Raw genomic sequence first — 27160 nt, forward strand, 5'->3', positions numbered from 1 at the left:
AGAGTTTTGTTTAAATTGCAATGCTTACAGCCAAAGCATGTCTTTGAACTTTTGGGTCTCTGGATCTATTGAAGCGTGTAAAGCCAGTTTTCCTGAGATTTGAAAGTACTGAGATCAGCTGTGGATGGGATTGGATTGTCTGTTCCTTTGAACCTCACAGAAATATACTAATGCTACCACAGAAAGGATGTAGTTGTACACTAGAGGAACAATAAAATGTGCACAATGTGGTTTGGGGTGGGGAGGGAATAGTGCCATAGGTTCAGTGCTGGTGAGAAGTACTTTTTGCCATTTATGTTTGCAGGAAGGTTAAATGTTTGCTTTTCTGGAGGGATCCCGAATAAGCAGTGATGAAGTAAAAATGAAGTCATGTTGGAGCTGTTAGTCTAAAGGTGTCTTGTGGGCTTGTGTGCCACTTGGCTTCTCCTGGAGCTCCTTGTGTAGCTTGTAGTTTTGAACAGCCTTTGAAAATGACTTGATCTAGTGATGACTTGTGTGCTCCAATATGACTTCTTGGAGTGAGTGTTTAGTGATGACAAATGGGAAGTATCCCACTTGTCTTAAAGGCAAGAGGAAGTGCAGCTTCTGTTAAGGTCTATTGCTAACATAACCACTTGTGGTGGAGAGTGAAAGATGTTTTCCTGACACCTAGTAGATTACTTACATAGTAATAAAATAAAGTAGATTGCTTTACATGGTAGATGTAAGAATTTCACCTTTTCAATATCCTGTGACCCCCCCCAGTACAAAAGCAAAAGGATAGTCTTATCTATGGCTGTTTGTCCAAAACAGTAACAAAATCCCATTTTTGACTATGAATATGCAGTCAGCATCCAGGATTTCAATTTAAAGCTTCATCTTTTTTGAGTAAGGCTTCTGTAAAGATGAGACAATAATATTGGTGGCTTTGTATTTTAAATATTTCTTATGTTTATATTTATCTTCTGGTCCTAATAAATCTACTGGCAATTAATCTGATGGAAATCAGATATTATGATGTTTCTTTGACCAGTTACCTTGCTTTCATCTTAGGTCCTGTATTGTTTTATCCACCTCTTTATCAAGTTTCAGTCCCAACATGGACTTTCATTGGTAATGATACTTGCAGAAAACTTTCTGCAAACTGAATAGTTTTTCTGAAAAAAAAGCCACAATGATGTTGTTCTAATATTTTGAGGCATTTTAATATACTAAAATATGTGGAAAAGTCTCTTCACTGAAGGTATAGCTGTTTAGTTGTTTAAATAGTTCTTATAAACAAGGGTTTGAGGAATGAGTGTTCTTCAACAAAACATGCATGGCACGTTTGTGTATCTTTGACCTTTTACCTTTATCTTTCTTTTCTACTCAAAAGGTCAGTGTTCTCTAGAACTTCTAACTTCTTTTGTTTGTAGCAGCCACTGGATGCTCATATCTCCTTTATTATATGTTTCTGTGTATTGCAAAACAAAAATCAATAAATAGCATTTACTTAAAGGGCCATCCCAAAAGACACGACGGCAGTGAGGAAAAAATTATCAAGTTAATCACAAAAGCCTATTACCTTTACTCCAATTTTCAAACACAAAGAAGGCAATCTCAGTGGCTGAGTTGAAAGTGTATTATCAGTGTTCAGGTTTTTGCATCATTTGGTTCCAAAAAACTAATAATAGTAAAATGAAATGGCTGATGCAACTGCTCAGTAGATGCCTTTATATGATCCAAGCTTGTATTTATAGAAGAAATGTCTTCATTTGAGATCCAGGGAAATATTTTCCTTCTACAGCCCAGCTTTAGGAAACACACGCCCTGCATGCAGGTAGGTACACATTAAATAGCAATAGCAATGCCACTTGATTGCTTGCCTTCCTTTAGTATATTAATAGTTCAGTAATAGTTATGAAGAACAACTTGCTTCTTCTTACTCAGTATTTTGATTTAACATTTTTTACAGTGTCAGGCTATGGAACTGTTTAGAACACTGATTTCTAGTTTAAATTATTTCCCTGCTGCTGCAAGGGTATTTAGGAAGTTTTCTATTGTGATACAAAAACCATAAATTTTCCATATTCTAAAGATCATCTTGTTACTGAAAGTGCTCCAAATAAGAAAAAAAAAATGGATGCCTCATGTTTTATGGCTATGTATTGCTGAATACAGGTTTTATGTACTTGTAAACCAGCTGTACCTATGTTGAGTTCAAATGGTTCAATTGTAGTCCTCTGGTAATAGCCAGTGAGAGGAACTAAATACTGCATGGATTAATATTGCTGCCATTTAACTTCAGTAGTAAGTACTAATAGAAGTTATTTTATGGCCAATGATAACCTAAGTACCTCATTTAGAAGTAACTTTATACTGATTACAGATACTGCTGTAGGCAAATGGTGGCTTGTGATTTTCATCAGTTTTGATATCAACTAGCAGGGTTCCTGCTGTTCTTGCTGTCTGGTTGACAGCAGCCTCTGTGCACAGTATTCCATTGCTGACATGGTGTTATGTGAGCCAAATAACCATCCTGGTGTAAAATTGCATTTGGTTAAACGGGTCACTTGTGGACAGGACTACAGTCTATGCCTGGAACTTTGTATTAGAGTTCAGATAAAAGGTATTTGGTGGTTGTAACAATCAACAAACAAGAGATGACAGAAATAAGACCTATCCTATTCATTTCCCCAGTTAGGCATGTGTGCATGTATGTTCTCCCACATCTGTGTTCCCTTGACTTCTTGTTAGGTCCCACCAGCCTTGGCTAATTCAATCCACCTAAATCTCCATGAGCTACCATTCATTTAGAAATATAATCTTCTAAGCCCACATGATACATTTCTCACTCTACATAGAGTAAGTCTGCTTCAGCTACAAGTTGCTTAGCTTGATTTCTTCTCAGTTTTTGTTTTCCATTGTGTTTCTCTTTATATGTGTTTGGACCAAGCTTATTGATTTAGTAGATGGGTGCTGTCGCTGGTGTATTGATTCACTTGCAGTGTCAGCAGGAGTTGTTGGCAGAAGGATCACCTTTCTTTTGCTTGCACAAGTTACTAGCAAATGTGGAATGCATTCATCACTTGGTTCCAGAGTTGTTTCAGTTTCTAAGTATATGAAACTGTTACTATACTGCTTGCTGTTTCTTCTTGCAAAGTTGACCTACAGCTGCAGTACCTGACTTTTTAAAAAGATCAGGTTGAACTTTGGAGGGAGATTTGGGCAGCATGTGAAAATGCCAGAAGAATTTCCTGTGATTTAGTCAGAATTTTGCATCAAGTAGTTTTTCTGGTTTTCCTTTGGTTGGCAACACAGGTTGAATTGTTGAAAAAAGAAAAGCCCGGGTGAACAACCTTCCAGCTTGAATTTAACTGAAACGAAATACTCTGTAGATGGCTATGCATAATTCAGTTTCCTCCATTGTAAGGTAGATTAATCAGTCCTTTAAATTTTTATACTATGTGTGGGAGGAGTATAAAGTCCAGTAAGCAAATAAGAGAGGATAAAGTTGATGATACAAGTTAAAATTTAGAATTTAAGGAATATCCTACTTTATGTATTTATTACTTACTGGGCCAGCTTTTCAGCAGGTAAAGGACAATATAATGGTTTTTTGCATGTTTTAAGGATCAAGTCATTAACCACATACTATTTAGGATGTTTATCATCAAGCTGCAGCAAATCAAAGTAGTAAATTAAAAAGAATATACTGTTTATCTCCTAAAATTTTAGTGTTTCTAGAGGGGAAGTACACTTTTGAATTATATTGATGTAGTCCTTTGTCTTCTGATGCATTACTGTATTTTATTTCTGTAATTTTATTTGTAGCATGAAACTTTGTTGTGTGTAACAGACATAAACTCTTAGCTGGAGATTGAATTTGTGTGGTTTACTTTTATTGTACAGGGCTTACGTAAAGACTTGATCAGACTGTTTGGATGTAACTTCTCAAAACAGAGAATTAGGCATGTGGCTACCGTGAATATTCAGGAATGATAGAAAATTGAAGCTGTGTCACCCTCTTCAATTACCTTGGTGTAATGCTTAATGATTATCATGGTGAGTGAATACAATTAATGAGTAGAAAAATATGGAAGAGAATTAGCGAGTATTTCTAGTGTATTTTAGGGGTTCTTTAAGGTTATGTATGTATCAGAACATTTCTAGAGTAACTATGGAAGAGGATTTTTAAAGCTATTTTTAATTTTGTTCCATGTGCAGCAAATCACTAGATATTAACAATTTGTTAGTGACAGTTCATTTTAAAAACCTTTTGAGACTTCCTGTTTTATTGTTTAGATTGGAGGAAATACACTATGTAACATAATATATTTCTGTATATTAAACTTCAGTTGCAGTGTCTTGCAAATGTAAAATTTGCTGATGTAGTTACTGTTTTTTAATAGATCATTGACCCGTCAATCAGACTCTGACCATTTCAGAGATAAAAAGCTTGGCTTTCATTGGCTGTTAGGAATAGAGCACCTTTCCACAAATTAGGAAATGGTGTAATAATTAACAGGTATAATGGATATGTGCATTCAGGTTTCAGTTGTGTCTCTGAGTTTTAGCTCCTGTTATCTTTGGTATTGTTAGTTAACCCACTGTCTGCCCACAGATCATTTAACTACAGTATAAAATGAATTGCTTTTGTGGCAGCAGAATTTTAATAAAATGATTGATAATTTTTTTCTCACCTTTTAAAATCTGTAGCGAATTGTTCTTTCAGACTTTCATTTATACCAAGGTGCAGAACTTCACTAACTAAACTCATTAAGTGAGTAATAATTCTGTTCTAAAGCAGCAAAGCGAAGTTTTGCATACAGAGAGTTTAGGTAAATTTTAATTCTTTTTTTTCTTTCTGATTTGCAGGCTTAAATGATTTTAGTTTACTGATGGTTCCTAGTACAGGAAGGAGTTTGACATCTTTGATCTAAAAAGTCACTTGGAAATTGCCAAAGCAGGCCGTTTAATAGTGGAATCAGAAAGTCAGCAGACTTACCATTACTAAGGTAATTTATGTTTTGAAAATAAAAATTATAATTTAATTGCAAATGTTCGTTAAATAGCATCAAGATTAAATTCCTTTGGTGTGATGATAGATTCATAGAACAGCTTGGGTTGAAAAGGTTCCTAAAAATCTAAACCCCCCTGCCATGGACATGTTTAGTAGACCAGCTTGCTCAGGGCCCTATCCAACCTTGAATGTACTGGCACTGCAAAATGTGAATCAGGAAAGCAAATCCTAAATTTAGAGAAATTACAGAAGTGAAAAGTTAAGGAAAACTTTCTGAATTTTTGTGTAACTTATAAACCTTTAAACATGTCAAAAAGCAAAGGAGGGGCTGCTAAATTACTATATAATTGGACATTTACAAAGCTATCATTTGAACTGATAGTAACATTTTCTATTTGTCACAGATCTGTTACTGAGCTTTTTGCATCATGTATTAGGTAGCCTTTTATCTCCAAAACTTATTAACATGATTTCTGCAGGGACTCAACCTCACTATTGCTTTGCCTTGTCTTTCTCTTACCTGATCCACTACTTTAGCATTGACTGTAAATTCTGTTCCTCTGGTTATTTGTATATTACCATTTTTTATATAACAATGCTTTCACAGCTTTGGGGATTGTCCTTTAAAAGTTTGCAGTTTCTGGTACTAAATTTAAATGTGCAACTGCAGAAGTTTGGACACTCCAATGTTTTAAGTGGTACTGATTTTGTTATGAGCATGAAAGTGAGTGATACCAGTCACTGGGTTTTGTTTTTCCTTGTATTTTGCCCTATCTAATTTTAGTGATTGTACATTACTTTTCCAGTGGCAGCAATGATACACCAGAGATCAGTTGTTCTGGGATGTTTATGGTTTTTCCATGTTACAGTAAGCCTCATGAATGTGCAGATTTATCGACCCCTGGTGGGCTTGTTAGGAGAATGGTTGGTAATTTAATTAGTGCTAAATGAAAAATTTGCCTAGTTTTTCAATGCTGCATTTGTTTCAATGGTCTTTTCCTTCTATTTACAGCTGGATTAGCTCTCAAATTTTTTCTGGTGTTCTCTGCATCTGCAGAATTGCCTATTGAAGCAACTTCTATTAGCAACAGACCTCCCAAAACAAGTAGCTGTAATCAGCATTTTAACCAATAGTTATGGCTGTTTCTGCATATTTTAAAATTATAGTTACACAGCAGAAATTTTAAAAAATAAAAGGTCGTCTTTTTGTATGCTGTGTAAGTGGGCATATTTTTAATTAGCTAGGAAAGCTAGTAATTTCTTGAGTAATTTGATACTACATAAATTAATTAGATCAAATCCTAAATCACCTGCTCAAGCTTTACTGACCCCTTAGTGGTTTTTAAATAATTGTAATTTATCAGTAATAGCCTGGAACAGTAGTTTCATGCCAAAACAGCATGTAAAATATTACATTTCTAGCATACTTTAATTTCAAATAGCTGTAGTGTTTTAATCATTTAGTTGAAACTGTAATTTTCTGAGAGATCAAATTGTCTCCTAACCATGCTGTGAAGATTTCTTACATTTATTTCAGATGAGCTAAAATCAAATGAAGTCACATTTCACTGTTTAATTAGCAATAATAAATGAAGACAAATAGGTCAATAATTAAACTTAATTCTAACTTCACTATAATGTGTTTCCATGAATCAGAAACTAGGTGTTGCTGTAAATTTATTTTTCTATGCAAGTTTGACACAAATAAGTGTTAAATATTTCTAAAATAAATTCAGTTTTTTAGATTTTGTCTGTTTCTATAGTCTTTAAGTAGTCAAGTAGTATTTGAATCAGTTAAACTAGGAAATACTCCCATGAATTTTAGGTGTTTTTAAAATTGTAAAGAAAAAGTAAAATCTCTTTTTGCTTTTGCTAGTATTTATTATTGTGCCCATTGCATAAACCACATAATTTTAAGTCAAACTTACACAGCAGTCAAAAATGTCAAAAAGACCTCAAATTCATATTTTTGTGGGAGCACCCAGTATTCCGTGTGCACTGCAGGGGTTAGAGCAAAGCAGTTCAGCCCCTACTGGTGAGAAATGGAGAGAGCTGCACTGTTGGTGTGATACCCATGGGTTTGTTCCTGCAGAGGTCCAGGGTGCTGATGCCCCCTGGGTGCCCCAGGCACAAAGCTCCACACTCCCACGAGTCCCTGCAAGTGGGGACAGTGCTCAGCAGGGCAGCTTCAGGGAAAGAGAGGGAAAGGATTTGACATCTCCTGCCCCTGTGACACTAGCTTGTACCAGCAAAAAGAGCACAAGTTTAACTTGCTCTGATTGTCAAGTATCCCAAGATAGATTCACACCTGCAGATGTAAATCAGGCTGCAGATCAACACCTGCCCCAGAGCTGTGCAGAATCAGCTGGACAAGAGAAACCATCACGTGCCTGCTGCCCAGAGCTCACGGAGAGAAAAGCCAGTCCTTTGGAAGTCAACAGCTCTGACATTTCTGCTTTGGTTGCCAGTACTGAGCGGGTCAGCATCCATGTGCAGTCTGTGGGACTTCAGGCAGGTCACACAAGTGAGCACCATGAACATCCGAGTCAGTATTTGGATGTGTTTTTCCAAAAAAATCGGGAGTCCAAACCAAAAGAGCCACATGACTCCGCAGACTTTGCAGTGTCGGCTGACACTGAATTTCGTAGTGTGGTGACTTCAAGTCAGGTGGCTGTTTTTGCACAGAATGAGATGCAGGAAAGAGTTTTAAAACTACCAGAAACAGAAGCAGGCAAAAAAGCTGAAGAACAACGGTATGATCACTTACAATGTGATTCTGGTGTTGGAACATGTACTACTAATGTGACTGAAAATGAATATAAGGAAGAGGATGCAAGTTCTCTTGAACTTTTCAGTTCTGAGGATGATGGGGAAAATGTTTGGATTAATGCTACAAAACAGGAAGAAAGTGCTCAGGGAAATGCAGAAAAGTTTCAAGAACTTAATGCTGCTGAGCAATTTGTAAATGAAATCCATATTGAGCCATTGAGCTCTGGAATACTGTGCTCTCAAGGGAACTGTTCTCACAAGAACTCTTCTAAAAGACCCCGCAAGTATGAAGATTCCTTTCATCTTTTTCACTCAGCATTTAAAAGACAACTGAAATCCAAGAGAGCTAAACTGAATTCTTCTCCTCCTGGTTCTGGGGTGAAAGTGGATCCAGACAGGATGACAGAGTTCAAGAAACTCCAAAAGAAACTATCACTACTTAAGAATTGCTGCAGCAAAGATCAAAAGTACAATATTTTGGTCACAGCTGTACATCCTTGTCATATCAAAGAAATACAGATGAAGACTAAACCAAAATCTTCATGTAAAATTCCTGTAGCAACAATTGTTGTTATTGACCAGTCAGAAATTGAGAGAAAGGTGGTGCTGTGGCGTGGGGCTGCATTTTGGTCCCTCACTGTGTTTCCTGGGGATATTGTACTGCTTACAGGTGAGCTTTTGTTTGTCTTTTAAAAATATGGATCTTTAAAATGCCTAGAAATTCTATTAAAATGCCTAAAATTCTACTTTAAAATGCTTAAAGTAGAAGAATGTAACAAGTAATTTGGAACTATGGCTAAGCATTTGTAAGTTGCTTATTTACATAATTTGAGTTCTCATTGACTGTTCTGTGGAAGTTTGCCCTCAGACTCAACCATGGGGTGTCAGGGGTATTCTGTAAGGTGTCATTGTGTTAAAACAGTTGTTCCTGAAAAGTACAAATCCTACTACAGACCAGACCTAAGCAGTGTCTGCTAGGAGGCTAATGAATTCAAGAATTACATCAAACTAATAAGAAAATTTTACTCATTGTAAATGGTGTTGGTAGATTAAAAAAAAAAAAAATCACTTGTGTTTCCAAGTGATCTCTTTCAAACCCTGTGTCTTGCACATCTGCATATAAGATACTTATATAGTCAAGAAAAATAATGATACACTTCAATATTGTTGGAATATGAGTGGATAAGGTTGTTTTTTTTCTTGCAGATATAATAATGTATGAGAATCCTTGGTGTGGAGAGGTCATGCTTCAGTCTACATTTACCAGTCAGTTACTGAATTTGGGAAACTGCTCAGCTCTCAATCCACAAGAATGTAAGATTGTAGTGCATAAGTTGCCATGAAAATCATGTTAAAAGAGCTGTTTCAAGTACTGCATTTTGTTGGCAATGCCTCACACATGGGATGAAATGGGAATGTATGCAGGGTACAAAAGGTGTGAGCACAAGATGTGGACATGACATCAGATAGGCATGTGGAGATCATGGTAAAGCTGGTGGCTACCATTCTGAATTCTAAAAAAAAATAAGTTTAGTTTAGGAAAGAGCAGTTATCCCAGGACCTGGCCATGTGGTATCTGAGATTTCATAAGGATTTAATTTTTTTCAAAAGGGAGTAAGTAGATCCATTCAGGGAAGGTGATCAATTGCAAGCCATGGAGCATTGGAGACTGAGGGGAAGATACTGTGGAAGTATCACCATTGTTCTTACTGTCATTGTGATGTTCACTGTTGTGATGCCAGCTCTTTAGGCAGATTCTGAGGTCAGTGATCAAGGACAGCTTTCTTCTTACCAACTATGATACAAGATTTTTGGAGTGTATTTTAAAGTATTGCACTTAACTTCATCTGCCCCCTCTTGATACTACCCTGAAGTACAGTTTAATTTCAGATCAAGTGTTATATATCTCAGGAATTTCTTACCTTAGAATTATTCTTAAACTGTTTTGGTTTTGTCAGTGTAAAATTGTTCTGAGTCATAAGTTTTATACTTTTAAATGTAGAAAACAATGTGTGACTTTGCCTTTTTTCCATGTAAGTTTATCCTCTAGTGGATGGTGGTGTTCTCAATGGGTTATTGGCATACATATCATCAGAATTTCCACACTTCAGAGACATTCCACAAAGACAAGTTCAGAGACTGGATGATGTTCAGTATGTGCAGCTAGATCAGCTCCAGCCAAATACTTTGGTGCATTCAATTCTGAAAATTATCAATATTTCTGTGTTAACAGGTAAGTTCATGCACTGGACTTCAACTTCTGCAATAGGTGGAGCTTAAATAGTAATTTTGCAAGGCAGAGTGTTTCTTCCTGCTTGATTTAAAGCTTTGCACAAAAATTTGATCACATTACACTATTGTCTTTAATTAGTAAGATACAAATTTCTACCCACATCATCAATATTATGTTTATTAGTTTTAAATGCAGAATTTTGAAGTTAGAAATCTTCACAAGTTGCTCTAGTAAATCTTGGAACTAGATATTAGATATTTCATCCAGGTGTTCTTGTTCAAAAATTATTTATGAAAAATGCTGTAGTTTTAGTGTGGAACTAAAACAAACATGCAGTGTCCTGGATAAGAGTAGTGTAGAGATGTTAATTGTTGCAATTTGTGTGTACTGTTACAAAGTTTTTGTGTTCCTTTTACATGACCAGAATTTTCTTTTATGTGAAAACTTTTAGAGAAATGTTTCTTCCACTGTGTTCTACAGAAGTTATGGGAACTTCAGCTTACAAGAGTTGCTCAGAGATTGAATACAATTTCTTTCTACTCAATACAAGTCAGGATGAATGGAAGCTGAAAGATGCTCAGATACCTCCTTCTTCAAAGGGAGTTGTCCAATTACTGAGTACTTAGATGGATAAAAGTAAATTAATATATTTTATGCACTCCCTCAAGCTAGATTCCTGTTGCAGAAGAAATCAGATTATTTCCTGTCCAGAAGAAATTGTAGGTGTATTGTTCTTTGCTTTTAATTGTAGCATAAAATGTGATAAGACAATGATTTTACCCTAATACTGAAGCACGTGGGGTTTGTGTGCTTATGTACTTTTTACTGTAGAAGTAATGTAATTTCAATTCCTTTCAGAATCTGTGTACAGCTACAGAGGTGGCAGCCAAAGAAAAATTATTCTAACAGTAGAACAGAACAGAGATCAACACTATAGGATGGTTCTATGGGGTGCAGGGGCTGCCTGGTACCCCCAGCTTCAGAGGAAAAAAGGTAAGGTCCTTGTACCTATTGGTAGGTTTAAAAGGATTTTTGTGATGCTGTTAGTACTTTTTAAGTGTTCAGCTGGTAACATTTATCCATTCAACCTTTAAATACTCCCCTTAGAGGGGTAACTTATTTTATGCTAATTCTAACATGTCCCCTCTGTTTAGAAGCAGTGCCATCAGCAGCAGGATTTGAATGCTTTGAGAAGGCATAAATATTTAAAAACTTGAATCTATATGCAAGATGCACTTATTTGCATAGTGCCTGGTTATGTAACTATAAAAATCCATGAGTGTTAACTGTGTTAGCATTTTGCTGGGCCTTCCTTATCATTGTCTGGTTTAGCATGAATTGCTGGGTTTTTTCTACTCCTTTTTTCATTTTCTGCTTTTCACCTTACTTGTGTCCAGCTATATATCCTGATGGTCCTGAGATCAAGTTCAGCTGTAACTAAGTAAAAGGATCTCTTGCAAGAATTATATAGATTGTGTTTCAGCAGTGACTACTACCAAATTTTGATTTATTCCTAGTCTTGTTCTTTTAAGATAAGTTAAGTTAAACTGGGTTTCTGTTAAATTGATAGTTGTGGAGATAGAAGATTAAAAACCAGGAACATATTAAAAAATGGAAATTAATTAATTACATGAAGTGTTTTTCTCTGAGACATTGCCAGCCTTAGAGCTGACAACAAATTTCAGAACTGGATTCTTTTTTGAAAGGCTGAATTGTCTTGACAGCTGAATTTGGTAGAGGTGAAATGAAATTCCTGTTATGGGACAACTCATGCAAAGTTTATAGGGAAAGGAAAAACCTTACATGTCATCACACTTAAAATGATCTGACCATATGAGATGTTTTCTGATTTGTTTCTCAATCTTGTAAGTGATCTTGGCTTGCTATAAATTAACCATGGTATGGAAAGTAAACTCTTCTGTTTGTTTTTTTGTTCTGTAGACCACATATGGGACTTCAAATACCTTTTGGTAAGACATAGTTCTGTCTCAGGTGACTTAGAACTGCACACAACTCCATGGTCATCCTATGAGTGCTTGTTTGATGATGACAAAAGGGCAGTTGAATTTAAAGAAAAGTTTCAGAGCAGTCAAACATCCCTCATGGAGTTGACGAGGCTCTCAGCACACCTGGAAGAGAAATGCTCAGGTAAATGTTATCTGTAACTCTGTAATGTCTGTTGTGCTGTGCATAAGTGGGCAGAATAGATGCTCTGTTGGTGAAGTAAGATGGTAGTTTTTTTAAGGTAGCCCAGGTCTGGTTCTGAATTTATTTTGGAGACTGCTGCTCTGTACTTGGCCAAACTGAATACAGCCTTCATCCCATGAGCTCAAGGGAGAGATAGGTGTGGTGTGTGGTGCCATGCAAAGACAGCTTTGGAACACGGGGAAATGCTGACTTTTGTTGTCTACACCAACTAGTCCAATAATGATGTGACTAATTACTGAAAGTTTATCAGTGTTTCTCAAAAACTAGAGCTCTCTAAAGCAAGAGTAAAATAGCAACTGCTATTGAAATCTTCTTACAAAAGGACAAATAAGACATTTTACACAGTCATGCTCTCCCAGATAAACCTAGAAGATTGTTATGGTTTGTGTTAAATTCTAGGAAGTGATTAAAATTGTTCTTGCAGTATTTAATTCTGGTTTATATATAAATACCATGCTATGCTTTTCAGTGTCTTTGAAACAATGGGAAGAAAATCACTTGGAAACTCTTTGCACAGTTTTGATGTCTTATTCAGGCATCTTCTATAGTGGCATCTACTGATATAGTACCTGAAAATGCAATACTTATATATATTTTGAAATAGTATTTAACCACCAGGATTTTTCACTGAATAAAATATCTCTGAAAATTTGAGCATGTGTTAAAAAAGGGGAAAAAACTGAGAGTTTTTGATAACAATTTTCATTTTGTATCAGCTGTAGCCATTGATTTTGCTTTCAGTTCTAAATAAAAATTAATTCAGATTTGAATGTTTTCATAGGAGTGATTCAGGTGAAAGCCCATATCTTGGAATTGAAGTTTACCATTTCCACTGGTCAGTACAAGCAACTTATCCTCTCTGCTGACACTTCACTGGAATGTGTTTTGGCCTCTCTGCCTATGATTACATATGCAGGTTGTGCCAAATGTGGTTTGGAACTACAGGCAGATGAGAACATGATCTACAAGCAATGCATTAGATGTTTGCCTTACTGCAAAGTAAAAACATTTTACAGGTAAACAAAATAGAGCTAAAGTAATGTGTATTATTAGGGAGGTAAACTTTCTCCATTTTAATTTCCCTTGTATTAAAATTCTTTATTTAAGATGTGTTTAGCAATCCCCATCTCTCTAATGAATTTTCAAGTTGTTGTCCTTGAATCGATATATTATATTGTCATTATTTATACATGATATTCTTAGTTTAAATCTAACTTTTTAATTTCTGTGAATACTATATCATGCAGGAATGATGTTTACCCAGTACTGTGTCAGATAAAGCTAAGATGGAGTAGAAACATGAGGACCAAAGGAAAACTGCTCAAGAATCTTGTTCCAACCTAAATCTTAAATCATGTGAATGCAGAACCATGTTTTTAAATTGATTAATCAGTTTCAGCTGTGCAGAAATAATACTGACAACTGTTTTCAATAAACACTCTGGAGAGCAGAGATAGTGAGTTATCACCAGATGGCACTGTGAGACACATACATTGACTCTAAGAGAAAATAAACTAAGTGGATGCAGTTGATATAGGTACATCTTTATTAACTAATTGTTCAATTCTCACATTTATCTTGGGCTTTTGAAATGTAATTATCATAATGACTAGAAAGATATGTAGCTAGAGAATGTTTGTTGAGACAGCCATGGATGTATTAGAATTCTAGAATATGTAAATTTTCTATCTAAATTTTTTCTCAAATTCTTTCTAAACTCTTTCAGAATGAGCTTAATGAATCATTAACTTAAATACTATTACTTAATGAACTATGACTTAAGTATCATATTTATCTAACCAGATAGTGACTTAGTATTTTTCCTCTAAGCAAAATAGTCTTGCATCTTTATGTGCTATTTGTTTTCCTTTGAGGGAGGATTAAGTGCAAAGAGGTTTTTTCTTAACTGAAAAGGTTCCACCAGTCTTTCATAAGATTGTAAAATCTCAGTGGGCATGAAAGACCTCCATTTGCTCCTGCTCAAGAGGTGGTAGAAAAATGATAAGAGTTTCCAATATTTGTATTCTCAGCATGGGAACATAACCAGATGTAGAATTTACATGTCCATTTTTTTTCAGAGAAAAGCCTGACAATTTTGCACTGAAATTTTCTTCTGATCAGTTTAGTAAGAATACATCACCTTGGGAATATTTCCAAGGAGGGATTTTTATTTGTTTAGTGGTTTAAGAAGACATTTGGTATTTGTTACAGTACAAGAGGTATACCTTGGCATTATAAAGTGACGTATTAAGACAGATAATATTGAGTGATGTTGATACAGATAAGTGTATCACTTGGAATTGTACTAAGCTTATCTCCCTACTTTGCATTTCACCACCTCCATGGGCAATCTGGACCATCCTAACAGTGAAAAAATTTCTTCTAATTCTAATCTGAGTCTCCTGTCTCAGTTTTTAAGGTCATTCCCTTATATGTTCCTCAAACTGATTCCAGTGCTACAGATTTGACAGATGAGTACATAGAGATTTTCTCATTTTTCTATTTCTTGATATTATGTTGCAGAGTAAGATTAAACTGTATGCTTTCTAAAATTTTGCTTCAATAAAAGACAAAGCATAGCAGCTAACTTCCATGAAACCTTGTTTTCTGTTCTAGACCTGCTTTGATGACAGTAGAAGATGAAGGAAATGAAATTTATGTTCATGTGGTGTCTGAGTTGATGGAAAAAATCTTCCTCAATATTCCTGCAGACTGGTTGAAGAGATTAGTAGGTACTGATTAATGAATTACTTGTGATAGAAACAGGCAGCAAAGTTTTGAATGGAAGCAAAATTTTTAATCATTGACAGTTAAAAAAAAAAAACCCAAACAACCAACATCAAAGAATATTTCAGTGGCTGGTGGCCAAACTCAGAATTTCAAAGGAGAGGTTGCAACAACAAGAGGTGAGATGGTATGAATACCTATTATATAACTTAATAGTTGTAGTTATATACCTAAATATTCAATAACTAAATGGATTCTTTATGTGCAAAGTAGAATCTCTTAGGAGCTTTTAGAAGTAGCTGGCATGTTTTCATGATGTGAAACATTGAGCTCTGTTTCAGACAAGCTTCACTTGATACGTCCTGTTTGACTTCAGAAGTGTTTTATGTGATTCAGAGGTATTAGCAGTTTAATGAGAAGTGGACTCAGCTCACTGTTTTTAAAAAGCAATTAAACATAAAGCTGATTTTCTTTTCAAATGTTGAACTTCACTTCCTGTAATTCAGTGGAGGTTCATGGAGGTAGAACTTGAATGTTAGGCGCTATTCTGAAAATCAAATGTAAATTGAATTGTTTTGTGTTTTGCAGTGCCCTCTTCAGATATAACCTACAGCACAATAGTAGCAGATCTGTGTCATTCGCTGCTGGCAGACAGAGAAGCATCCTATTTGCTGGAAATCAGAAGCCACTTTGTGCTAGATGAGAACAGCTATCCTTTGCAAAAGGATTTCCATCTGCTAGATTTTCATCCTGATCTTTGACCTCTGTGCTAACTGAGTAACAAAGACATAAGGACACACAGATAGGAAGCAGAAAAGAAATGACTGCTGAAGGAAGCAAACCTCTTAAAAAATTATAATAAAGAGTTTTTAACTTACGAAGTTTTAACTTAAGAAAAAAGCAAAACCATCAAAAGGACTGGTATGGAATATCTACTAATAGTATATACTGCTGGAATAATACTGATGAATTTTCATAGATTATATTTTTATGTATGTATTTTTATGTTAATAATTATGTTAATAAAGTCCAACAATTCCTTTTGTATCTGTTTTCCTTTTTCTCTGCAGTAAAGTTCACTACTACTGAGAGACTGAATTTTCCTTAGACCTGGCTTATTAGAGGAGAGCAGACAGAATTCAGTAATATTTTAGTTAGACAATTTTTGTCTTATCCCATATGCTGAACAGCATAATAGCAGAATTTTTGCTATTAACTCTCAGCAATTGCTGCTGCTCTTTTCTCTTATAAAAAAGAACTGTCTTGCAATCATTCCACCTTCTTCAGCTCAAGGTAAGTCTCAAGCACAAAATCAGATGCATGTTATGTAAAAGGCAGTAGGTGAAAAACACTGTGTTAGAACTCCTTATTTGATAGTGTTTCTCACTTTGAAATAGCTCTTGTTCAGGAAGAGTCAAAAAGGGCCTTTCTCATTTGCTCCATTTGGATGACCATGAGTACAAGTACATTGGTAAGTGCATTAGAGTAGGTTTCTTCACAATTGAGCTGAAATTACTGAACACACAAGCTGGAAGTATTGTTACTTTAATGTATAAGAAGAAAAGAGGACCATACTGTATGTCAAGACAGGTGACTTCCCACCTTAGAGGTATTTGTTAACAGACACTGGACATGGCATGCATGTCCTGCACAAGCTCATAAGCCAACTGTCTGGAACACTACTAACAGCTTACTTTTGAGATCTTCATTGGGATGATTGAAATAATAAAAGACAAAATCTATTTTTTAAAAATAATTTTATTCTAGTAATATGTAAACTGTATGATAACTGTGTAGTTTTTCTTCCCAGAACAAAGGCGATAACTTTGCTTATCAGATTGGTTTGCAGTAGTTTTGTGGGGCTGAAATTTGAATACAGCTCTTTGGGGTTGAGTTGCCAGTATTACTCCTTTAGCAAAGATGTAATAAGGGTTGAGCACTCTGTCAAATTCAGTTTAATGTAATGAATTTAGCTCGTTTTAGTATCCTTTGGTGTAATTAGCAAGACACACTGAGGGTACCATGCAACAGATGGTGGATCAGGGAGGTCTGTTATCTTACAATTCCTTTGCGGTATCTTCTCATTCATAGTATTTCCTTTAGGTAATAACAGTATTATTAAAATGGAAAGTGGTTTCATTTCCCCACAGAAGCCTAATTTTCTTAAGATTTTGAATTAATTAATATCATATCCTGTTTGAAAGGAAGTTGGTTTGATTGCAGTTGTAGAGGTTATGGAACATGATTTTGCTAAATGTTTTGCTGCAGTAATCTGTGTGTCTGGTTTATGACTGTACAGTGAGAAGGGTACAGAGCTCAGATCCCCAGTGAACAATCAAGAAGAGAAAAATATCCTTTTTATTTTGATTAGGAATAATTGCTCCGAATTACTTTAGAGAGCAGTAATTTACTTAATGAAGAAGACTCTACTACTGAAACACATGCCCAGGGGGCTTAAGCTGATTGGATTTTCAGTGTAAGAGTGGTCATACTAGGTCAAACCCAAGGCTTTTGTAATCAGTGCTCTGTCTCAAGCAAAGATGTGTTTGAAGAGAAATATAAACAGACAGGGCAGATCATCATCTTACTGTCTCAGAGTATTCCAGTACTCCAGTACTGGAATAGCCTCCAGTCACTTGTGACTCTCTGACTTCTCTGCTTGTCCCTTAGTGTCAACACAATGTGCTGTACTTGGGGGTCAGCTGAAAACATTGAACTGAGTAAGTGCAGAAAATACACTGTGCTCAGGGATGTGAACAGCTGCTTCTAGGTGTGTGACCAATAAGCAGTGCCTTCACCTTTCCTGTTCAAAATAGGTTTTAAATATAATGCTGCTATTTAAAATAAGTTCTACATATTTTGGTCAGTATCTTTTGGTATTTGTCTGTTTTGGTGTGTGTCCATGGGGCTTCTCTCCCCTTTGGTGAAGCTGCTGTGGTGATGTGGAGCAGTGGGCAGATAGGCCTGGCATCATCACTTGCAATTCTTGGGTCATTTTGGACTCTATCTACATGATGTGAGATCATTTGTGTCCAGAACTCATGACCCAGAAGTGGAATTTACTAGTCAAAATAATAAATTTTGAGAGGTCATGTTTGGCTGTTTTGTTTGCTCAGCTGCATGTTGATTAAATTTAACATTTATTTTGAAGAGAGGAAAGAGAGACTCCCAGGCTACCATGTACCACGTCTTTATCTGTGTTGGGTCAAGGAAATAATTTATTCTTTTTTACTTCGGGTACAAAATCTTAGCAAAGATTTCTGTACCCTTTAGATGAGAAAGATAAGAAGAGCTTGTGCATGTTAAGGTTGTTTTTTTCTCAGTGCTGCTCACGTGCTGTGGCAGAGAGCATGCCATCGTTTCACCAGCTCCTTGGGCTTGCTGATCATCTCATTCCAGTGCTCCAGTTCTTTGCCACGTGTGTACATGAAAGGCCCAACTACCACTCGTCCCAGCAGAAGCGTTTCTGGGGAAAAAGCAAGCAACTGGTGATGAACACCTGTGGTGCTTCTCTGAAATCCTGGCTTAAATTAGAATATCAACCTGTATTTCTCCAAGTAATGCCTGCTCTGAAAGGTATTTTCAAACCAAAATATTCCTCGAGGAAATAATTCTGGTCTTCAGATTCTGTATCTTCTACCTGCTGAGGTCCAGCATTAAAAGGTATGGCAGTAGGTGGGTGTTTAGTCAATGCAGGCCTATCATTTTGCCTGCAGTTAAATTAAAACATCTTTAAGTCACAAATATCTGTATCTGCCCTGCCCCTTTACCTCAGGTTTACTTGGAAATGTGCCCTAATTTTGGGCAGCAGCCACCTCAAGATTCATGTGATTCTCTGGCTTCTCAAAAAATAAATGCAGTTACTGAGACAGCTGGGAACTGTAATATGTGTGTTGCCACTGCCAAGGAGCAGATTGTTTAGTCATACACTTTTCAGCTTTGAATGGAGATAATTATTGAGATCACATTTGCACTGCAGGGAAGATATTTTTCTTGTGAGCAGTGGAAATACTGAATTCTGATTTGTTTCTGTAAGAAGAACTCCTTAATGGATTCTCTAACAATTAGTAAGAGATGGCCTCAAGCATCAGGTTTTCTGCCAGGGAATGGGGATGTTTGCTAATCTCTCTTCTTTCTCACTGCTGAGATAATTAAAATCCCCATTCCTCTTTAAAATTTGCTTAGACTGAATGGCCACAAAATTTTGGAAGTTGTGTATCACACACACTAGTGTTCACATAATCTTGTTTTAATAGGATACTGGAATGAAACTAATGCACAGCACCTTGTACTGGCATTGACTAGTCTACAGTGATTTTATTCATGTCTTCCATGAAATCCAGCCTCTGAAAGAGATATATGCTTAACTGCAAATAAGTTGTTCTGCTTCTAAAGAGCCTCTGAAAGTACCCCAAAACTCTTATATGTTTTATGATTATTGCCAAAAAGGAATTACTTGCTTTCAGGTTTAAACATCTCATATATTTAAGAGATTTGACACCTTGACTGGTAATAATTTGTATGACTGTAATAATTTTTATAACTTACTTTCTCCTTTGTTACTTTGGAGCACAGATAGACTCAGGCTTGCTGTATCCAACTCTGTCTGATCTGCCTTGAAACTGAAGGTTTCATTGTACACAGGATTGGGAGTTCCCAGAAGAGCTGCTGTCTTTTTACTTTTGATGAATTTATTATGGTTCATTAGTGAGACTTTGACATAGACACCTTGGAGAAAAAGAAATTCAAGACTAAAAGACATCTTCAAGAAGCAGTTGGGAGATGGCTTAAGGAATTTCTACCTTTTGGGAGTCAATATAAAGTATAATATCAGAGTGAAAAATGCATGGAACACACATGACAGCATGACATAAGGGAGTACACAAAGTGGTGAGGGTGCAGTTTTCAATGCACTTTCCATTTTAAGTGCTGTTAAAATAAGCAGCCATGTTCTTACCCTGCATCCTTGATCTTATGTTTCTGTGCCTTCCCTTCATCTGATGGAGACTTTTCTGAAAGCTTAATTTGTTCAGTCAAACAAACTTCATAGTTGATATGTGTAGATAAAGGACTAAATCTCTTTTCTTTTTAAATGGTAGGTGTATTTTGCATTTATATTGTTTAGCTTCAAAGCCCTGCAAGAAATCACTACAGACTGAAATACAAGTTTGGTTCTTCATCTGTTTTTGCTTTGAGTGTTGGATTTTAAGCATTTTGGATTTTTTTTAAACATGTTGGATTTTTAAGCATTTTGAGGTAATTCTGAGACCAGGGACACATGAGTATGATGTACCAGAAAAAGCCCTCTGCATAAGGGAGAAAATTGTGACTCCATGCCATGATCCTCTGAACAATAGCCAGGCTGTCCTAAACTGGGATTTTTTTCTCCCAGCTTAGTTCCTCCCAGGACAGCTGTTCAGCATAAGCAGTTGTCCTGCAGCTGTTACCTCTGGGAATTTGACTTGAGGCAACTGTTAATGTCAATTGGTTGGATACTGAAATGCTGCCTTCTCTGGACTGGAGAGCAGTAAAAGGATGTTGCTCACTGTACTAAAACAGGAGAAAAAAGTTACCACCAATTGCCACAGGACAAACCATTTATTATGAAACAAACCTGAAACATAGCAAAACTAAGCTATCAAAATCTAATTGCCTTAGGTTAAAATATGGCTTATTTCCACTCAAATCACCAGGATGTTTATTTGTTCTTGTTCAGAGTCCCACAGCACAAGCCTGGGTGGACAGATGAGGAAGGAGCAAATTAAAACAGGAATTGTGGGGCTGATAGCAGGGAGGAAATCCAACTTACCAACAGCAGGACTCTCCTCGTGGAGCTTTAATCCCCTTGCCCTCAGAACCACCACAGTGAGACGGCCCAGGTAGTCATTGTAGCTGAGGGAGAACTGGATATCACCGTGCTCTGAAGGAGGCTTTGGAAGCAGAACACCACCTGTCAAACATGTCTGAAGAACTCTCATCGTGTGCTCAAACAGGGAGAAAAATCCTTTTCCATGCTAATGGTTTCTGTCACACTGAGGCATGTCAGTGAATTGTAATGGCTTTATTTATGCTGCTGTAACATTTGGTGGAACCAATTAATCAGCCTTCCTAACCCTTGGAATGACTCTTTTCCAGGGGATATCTATTTCCTTGCTTGTTCTGCTATATTCTGCTCTTACTAATTGAAAAGAGAAGAGAATAACAAGTTTTTATGAAACAACCTCCTAATTCATGTGACTTTTTCTAAGCATCTGGGTAATCCCTTTACAACAGCTACAGATCTGCAGGTTGGTAAGATGGGAATTTCAATTCCAAATGTTTATGAAGTACTTTTGTACTTGAGGTACTTGGTAGAATATAGTTCTACTACAGCTATATCCTTCCAATACTTGTAAGATGACTGAAGTTCCACAGTGCCAAGCAGCCTAGTATCACATACCTCCAAGTTTTCTTTTTCCAGATCTCTCCATATGACTAGTTTGTTGTCCTCAGTCAATGCTTCATTTTTTAGTGGGAAGATAACTTGGCCTAGGAGATGATGCTTTTTTTGTTTATCAACATGATAAACCAAGAACTTTAGTGTCCTTTGGAGCAACATTTTACTGGAAACCTGTACAGGAAAAGGAAGAATATTAATAATTATAAAACATCTGACACTTTTCTACTCTAGCTTGACTTCAAAAGAAATATTTTTCAAAGTGTGTTAAGTGTAGATGGAGATTTCCTTTAATTATTTGAAGTGTGTTTTTAAAATTTGCCTACAGTTTTAGCTATGCAGAAGTCAAGGCCAAGCTAAAATATAGGTTCATTTGAAAGCTATGAAGTTAGGTAGTGGTTTTTTAGCTCCTGTGGATCTAGTGCTGTGTGATGCATTCACTTTCAGACACAAGTGCTTAGACTCTATAAATATTTTTTCAGTTGTCCAAAACACAAGCTTTTTTTGGTTTTGTCTTGTGATGTGTGCTGAAAGCCGCTTAGCATTTTTTGTAAGAATTTCATATTTTATTTTCCTTTCCTTCTCATTTGGGGGAGTAATTGTAGGCTGCACCACTTTTCTTTCTCTTACTCCTGTGATTGTACCTTGTTAGTTCTGGCTATTTGTTGTTGTTCCAGCTATTTGTTGCAACTGGTGACTCTGCTGTTTCTGGGGACAACAGACAATTCCTGGCCTTTACAAAATATGAGAGGAGAGATTGCTTTTTCTGCGAAATGCGTAAGGTACCAAGCTGTACCTCCCAAATTCTACTGCCTGGCCTACTTCCACAGCAAAGAAATTAAAAGCTGTGAAAGCATTATAACACTATTGGCTCCTTCTGGCCTTCTAGAATTGCTGGGCTGAACTGCTCAGCTGTAGTTCAAATTGGAGTTTTCATTATTCCCAGGGCAAGTTCTGGACTCATTAACTTTGGTACAGACTAGAAGAAAGATCAGTCTGGAGCCACCCGCTTCTGTAGCCTCAGATCTCCAGAAACCCCAGTAAAAACCCTGTCTCTGGTGGGAACAACTTCTATCTTGGTAGAAACATTGCAAACATACAAACATGTACTGTAGTTTGTCAAGTTAATATTTCCAAACAAAATCTGCCTCATCAAAAGAAAAAGTACCTGGAAAACAAAGTTTTCATCAAACTGCGGGTTAAGAGTTTTACGTTTTGTTTTGGACTGCAGGTAGCTTCTTTCATCAGGCAGCAGGTAGATTTTCACAAATGGACTACAGGAATCAGCAGGAGGCTGCAGTTTTCTGACTTTGATCAGGGAGACCAGGAGCCTTTCTGTCTCTTGCTCATATTCTATGGAGAACCAGAGGCGGCCAATGTTGCCATCAGGAAAATCCGTTTCGCTTTTGTCTTCAGGAAACTTGTACAGATCTGGGTTAATGGTCCCTACAACATAAGCTCCAGCTTCAAGAAAAAACAAAACAAGCACCCTCAGATTAGCCTCAAGAAGAACCATGGCATTTTTATAGCCTCTGCTGTATTTGGGTAAATCAGATTACCCTCTTTATTAACAATCCAATTTTGTAATAATTTCATATTTTATTTCCTTTTCCCTCAAATTTGGAGGACTAATTGTAGGCTGCTCCGCTTTTCTTTCTCTTATTCCTGTGATTATACCCTGCTAGTTCTAGCTATTTGTTGTTGCAGTCTGCAACTAGTGACTGCTGTTTCTGGAGACAACAGACACTTCCTGACCTTTACAAAATATGAGAGATTGCTTTGTCTGCCAAATGTGTGAGGTACCACATCAGTGGGATCAAAATTACTACATTGTCCAATTCATATATTATAACACTTATAAATGCATAGATCTTTAAGGCTTGTGCTGTGCAATGCTATCTCTGGTGTGCCCCCAAGATATATGCTTCATAATAATAAAGTCACCCTACCCTTAAAAATAGTCCCATTTTTTGCAATGCCATACCCAAAGAATGAAATGAGGACCGAGGTCCAGACTGAGGGGTCATGTAGGGGTCTCTGTCTTCCTGAACCTGTTCATTTGTCAGGTGAATCCAGTCTCGCCCATGCAGTGTTGGTGGAATGATGAATGGAACACTTCTGGATCTGCTCAAGACAACAGCACCCATTGACTTTCTGGTTTAAATGTGAAAACCAAACTTGGGAAGAGTAGTAAGTTTACTGTTGAGATTTGACAAGTTGAAATAAGTTACATAGTGTATGCTTTAAAAACAAAATGAAAATACGTACCTTGTGCTTTTTAGTTGAGTTTCAGAATTTGCCTGATCCTGAAAAATGGCTTTTTTGTTTGTTGTTTTGACAGGATTGATGAGCTTTTCATAAGAAAAGGGGCGGCAAATTTTTTTCCAGAGCAGATATGTAGTTATTCCAAGGAGAACAAATAAAAGGATCCCTCCTATTATACCTCCAGCCACAGCAACTGCTTGTTCTGTTCAAACATAAAAGCACATAAAGGTACCATTATTTTGGTTTGGTTTGATCTTCCAACTATTCATCTATGTTGAACTGAATCTAGACCCTGGCACAAGGAACAAAGTAAAGCTATGGGTTGTTTTCTTTCTAAGGATGCATGTGTTTCCTGATCTGTGGACCCAAAGGTAAATATCCATTAAACACTGTTTCCTGAATCGTGAGTACTTAATGCACAACAAAATCTTGTATAATTACTGTGAACAAATCAAAACCCAAATAAAACTTAATAAATGTATTTAATATTAATATGAGAAATTCTGTTGTGACAATTACTCCTCAGACCAAGGGTAGATAATTGATAATGGGCTCAGTTAATTGCTTTCATGTGTTTGCTGAGAATGCTGGAGCTACAGGCTGCAAAGATTATTTTGCTCTGTACCTAAACTTTAGAATTATCATCCACACTGCAGGGTGGATGACAGTTCTCAGATCTTCCCTGAAACTGAAGTAGTGAAGTGACCTGGAATTTTTTCACAACTGGTATTGAATTTTTTCCTCTTCCCTGCTTTTAGGTAGAGATAACTGTGATTATGCTTTATTCCTTTTTATCTGTCTGTGCTTGGTAGGTTACCTTGCAGTTAGCCATCTCTATCCAATGGTACAAGTAAAATAAAGATAATGCAAGCACAATATAATCAGTTAACACTAGTGATAGTTTTGAATAATTGAAAACTAATTTCATATAATTTGGTTTATTCATGAGAGCTGTAAAGAGTACATGAGGCAAGTTACAAATACATATATTGCTGATCTTTTTCAGTGTTGCTCTGTTGCAATAAGGGACATGAAATGTCCTTCAGCTACAGAACACTTAAGTAATTACCTTGTGCTATAAAATTAACCTGGCCATAGCGCCTCAAAGGCCTTAATCTGATCCTGACTCATTTTCCTGCATTCGGTAGAGTCACCAGAGCCAAATTTGCAGCTCCCCTCCAGGTGTGTTGCCTTAGCCCTCTGCAGGAATTGTCTGTGTGCTTCCCTGAGTCACAATCACTGCCGCGCTGCTCACGCTGAACCACAGCAACAGCCCTTTGCTGCCCTTGCAGCTGGCAGGTGAATACTCAGATCCAGCCTTCAGCCAGACTCGGTCCAGTCCTTATTCCAAGGAACAGGAAACAAGCACCTACTTGGTGTGGGTTAATATTAATACAGAGACAAGTCTGGCTGTGCCATGTGGGTAAATTGGTTTTCCTCGATAGGAATGCACAGTATGAGGAAATGCATATAAGCATGGGAATTTTGTGTGTTTGTTTCTTTGGGTTTTGCAGGGTGTGCTCAAATATATCTTCAGTCAGACTCACATTTTTTTGCATCTCAGAATGCCAGATGCAGAAAAAAATGCTTCAGTTTAATTCCCATGAATATAATAGAAATGAATGGTTTCCTTCATGTAGGTGCACTGTAACAACACAAATGTCTATATGGCTGGTAGTTTTACTGTCTGACATAAGTATCTGAAAGATTAACATTTCAAGCAAACTCTACATGTGTTTGTTTAACTTGTCCTTTTCATTCACAAGTCTTTGATGCTCTCAGCAGCAGTCCTTTGTTTCTCCTATAGCCAGTTTGTCACTATTTACCATTAAAGACAATAAGATGAGGTGTATTAAATTTGGAGAAAGAGAATGAGTTTCCAGTCTTAGTTATTGAGTTTGTATGTACTGAATTTGTTCACTACAGAATGGTGTTAAGTATTTATGATAGTCATGACTCAGATTCTGGGTATGTTTAAGCTTTACAGAGCTGTAGATAAGGTAAAGTTTTATTCATTTCAGTAGTTACCTGTAATTTAATGAGAGTAAAGAGAATTTGTCCAGCTTTTTGACCATCTTATCTGATTAGATCAGCAACCGAACCAGTGGCTTAGGGCACAATGTGGCACTAGTCACAAAATCGACCACTGAGATAAGTTGCATCCATTGTGTGCAGGGAGAAAATATGTATCTTTTAAAATAACAACCTGCCATCATGAGAAATTGATGTATTGTGTTCTGCTGTGATACGGGATCGTGGCAGCAGGAGATGGGAGAGACCTGTAGGACCCCTCACTTCATCTTCCCCCACCCGAGCAGGGTGACTGTCTCCTGCTAATAGGTGCCCGGTGTATCCTAGCATAGAGGAGGTGTCTCCTCTGGGATTGCATTCCTTTTTGCTTACTGTCTGATTATATGCTTTTAATGAGCTTTACTTAAACTTTGCAGTGAGTAACTTTCGGAGTTACGAGCCGCCCATTCTCCTCCAAGAGTTTTTATCCCCATATAAAGGCACAGCCTGAGCACATGGACAGTATAAACTAAATAATCGAGAGGGAGTGGAGGCGAGACTCGGCATTTGCTGTGCCTGTACCAGAGCCGAGCTCTCCTGGCTCCGGGCGGTGCCAGAGCTGCAGTTCCAGGCTGCCTTTTCCCCGCCGGCTCCGGAGGGAGGCCGGGCTGGAGCTGATGCTTTAGCGAGCCTTCCCCGGCGGCAGGTGCCGGGCCGGGCTGCGTGGGGAGCGGGCACCCCTTCCCTGCCTCCCTTCCTCCTTCCTTCCCTCCCTGCCTCCCTCCCTGCGCCCCGGCACTCACCGGGCATGGCTCCGCCGCTGCGCTGCCCGGGGCGAGCGCTCGCCGCCGCCCGTGTCCGAGCTGCCCCTCCCCGGCCCGCCCCCGCCGCCCCGCGGGTCCCGGGCAGCTCCAACAGAGGCTCCTCCGGCCCCTGTCGGGAAAAAGCAAAGGGACCCGCTCGGGAAAGATTCCGCGCCGTGCCAGGCTCCCCCAGCCCGGCCACATATTGCCGATCTTCTGTGGAAGGAGGGCTGGTATTGTGCTGGGCATTGTGCTGCGCTCATCTTCTTTCACTCCTAAAAAGGCACCTGTGCCGCGCTGACTGTGTGAGACAACTCCAAAAACTACAGTTACCCTCACAAAAATTCTTTGTTATTAGTAGCTAAATTCTGACTGTTCGTGTGGGCAAGAAGACAGCGTGCATTTCTTTTATATCTGTAACAAAACATATAAGTGCAAAGGAACACCTGTCTTCTTAGACTTAGATTCCAATTAGATTCCTTAGATTGCAATTACAGCCCTTCTTATTTGTATTTATGGACATAATGATCTTTAATCTCGGAGTGTATAATAAATACAACCAACCAGATCTTAACAAACCAAATTACTCATTCATAGCTCAGAAGCAAAGTATTTGCCATCACTTCTCATCTGCTGATTCTGCTTTCACAGCCAGTGTGTCAAGAACTTATCCCTTAAAGTTAACAGCTGTTTGTATTACTTGTTTTCTTCACAGTCGTTGCATGTAT

General features: G+C 37.4%; 2 protein-coding genes across 11 annotated transcripts in view; one reads left to right on the plus strand and one right to left on the minus strand.

The window, feature by feature from the left end:
* The window catches only part of SHLD2 (shieldin complex subunit 2), a 28565-nt gene extending 12600 nt beyond the window's left edge, over positions 1-15965 (plus strand). Inside the window, exons 2-11 of one of the 10 annotated variants that reach the window (XM_079312347.1) lie at positions 1739-1798; positions 4837-4976; positions 5994-8420; positions 8957-9064; positions 9789-9983; positions 10842-10976; positions 11925-12131; positions 12973-13207; positions 14808-14923; positions 15507-15965. In XM_079312347.1, coding sequence (XP_079168473.1) covers positions 6923-8420; positions 8957-9064; positions 9789-9983; positions 10842-10976; positions 11925-12131; positions 12973-13207; positions 14808-14923; positions 15507-15679 — 2667 coding nt within the window. In that variant the 5' untranslated portion in view covers positions 1739-1798; positions 4837-4976; positions 5994-6922 and the 3' untranslated portion in view covers positions 15680-15965. Of the gene's footprint in view, positions 1-1738; positions 1799-3288; positions 4024-4836; positions 4977-5993; positions 8421-8956; positions 9065-9788; positions 9984-10841; positions 10977-11924; positions 12132-12972; positions 13208-13438; positions 14734-14807; positions 14924-15506 lie in introns of those variants that run through there. The other 9 variants (XR_013775095.1, XR_013775096.1, XM_079312345.1 and 6 more) reach the window with 9 other exon arrangements.
* Positions 15966-16667: 702 nt separating this feature from the next.
* LOC306805395 (synaptotagmin-15-like) lies at positions 16668-26528 on the minus strand. Its single transcript, XM_079313119.1, has 9 exons — positions 26433-26528; positions 23623-23821; positions 23339-23478; positions 22523-22818; positions 21358-21528; positions 20728-20848; positions 19467-19646; positions 17235-18384; positions 16668-17168 (listed from the first exon to the last, which is right to left on the minus strand). The coding sequence occupies exons 1-8, from the start codon at positions 26437-26439 to the stop codon at positions 18248-18250; spliced, it is 1251 nt and encodes a 416-aa protein (XP_079169245.1). The 5' UTR covers positions 26440-26528; the 3' UTR covers positions 16668-17168; positions 17235-18247.
* Between the last annotated feature and the right edge of the window lie 632 nt (positions 26529-27160).

The sequence above is a fragment of the Erithacus rubecula genome (assembly GCF_903797595.1).
Source record: "Erithacus rubecula genome assembly, chromosome: 9".
Lineage (NCBI taxonomy): Eukaryota > Metazoa > Chordata > Aves > Passeriformes > Muscicapidae > Erithacus > Erithacus rubecula.

Bases quoted from the DNA above. Each gene is read 5' to 3' on its own strand.
- LOC306805395 (XM_079313119.1), bottom strand. The intron at 23,479-23,622 runs GTACGTATTTTC...TGTCTTGAGCAG, and splicing joins ACTCAACTAAAAAGCACAAG to ATCCAGAAGTGTTCCATTCA. The intron at 21,529-22,522 runs GTACTTTTTCTT...TTTCCTGTACAG, and splicing joins ATGAAAACTTTGTTTTCCAG to GTTTCCAGTAAAATGTTGCT.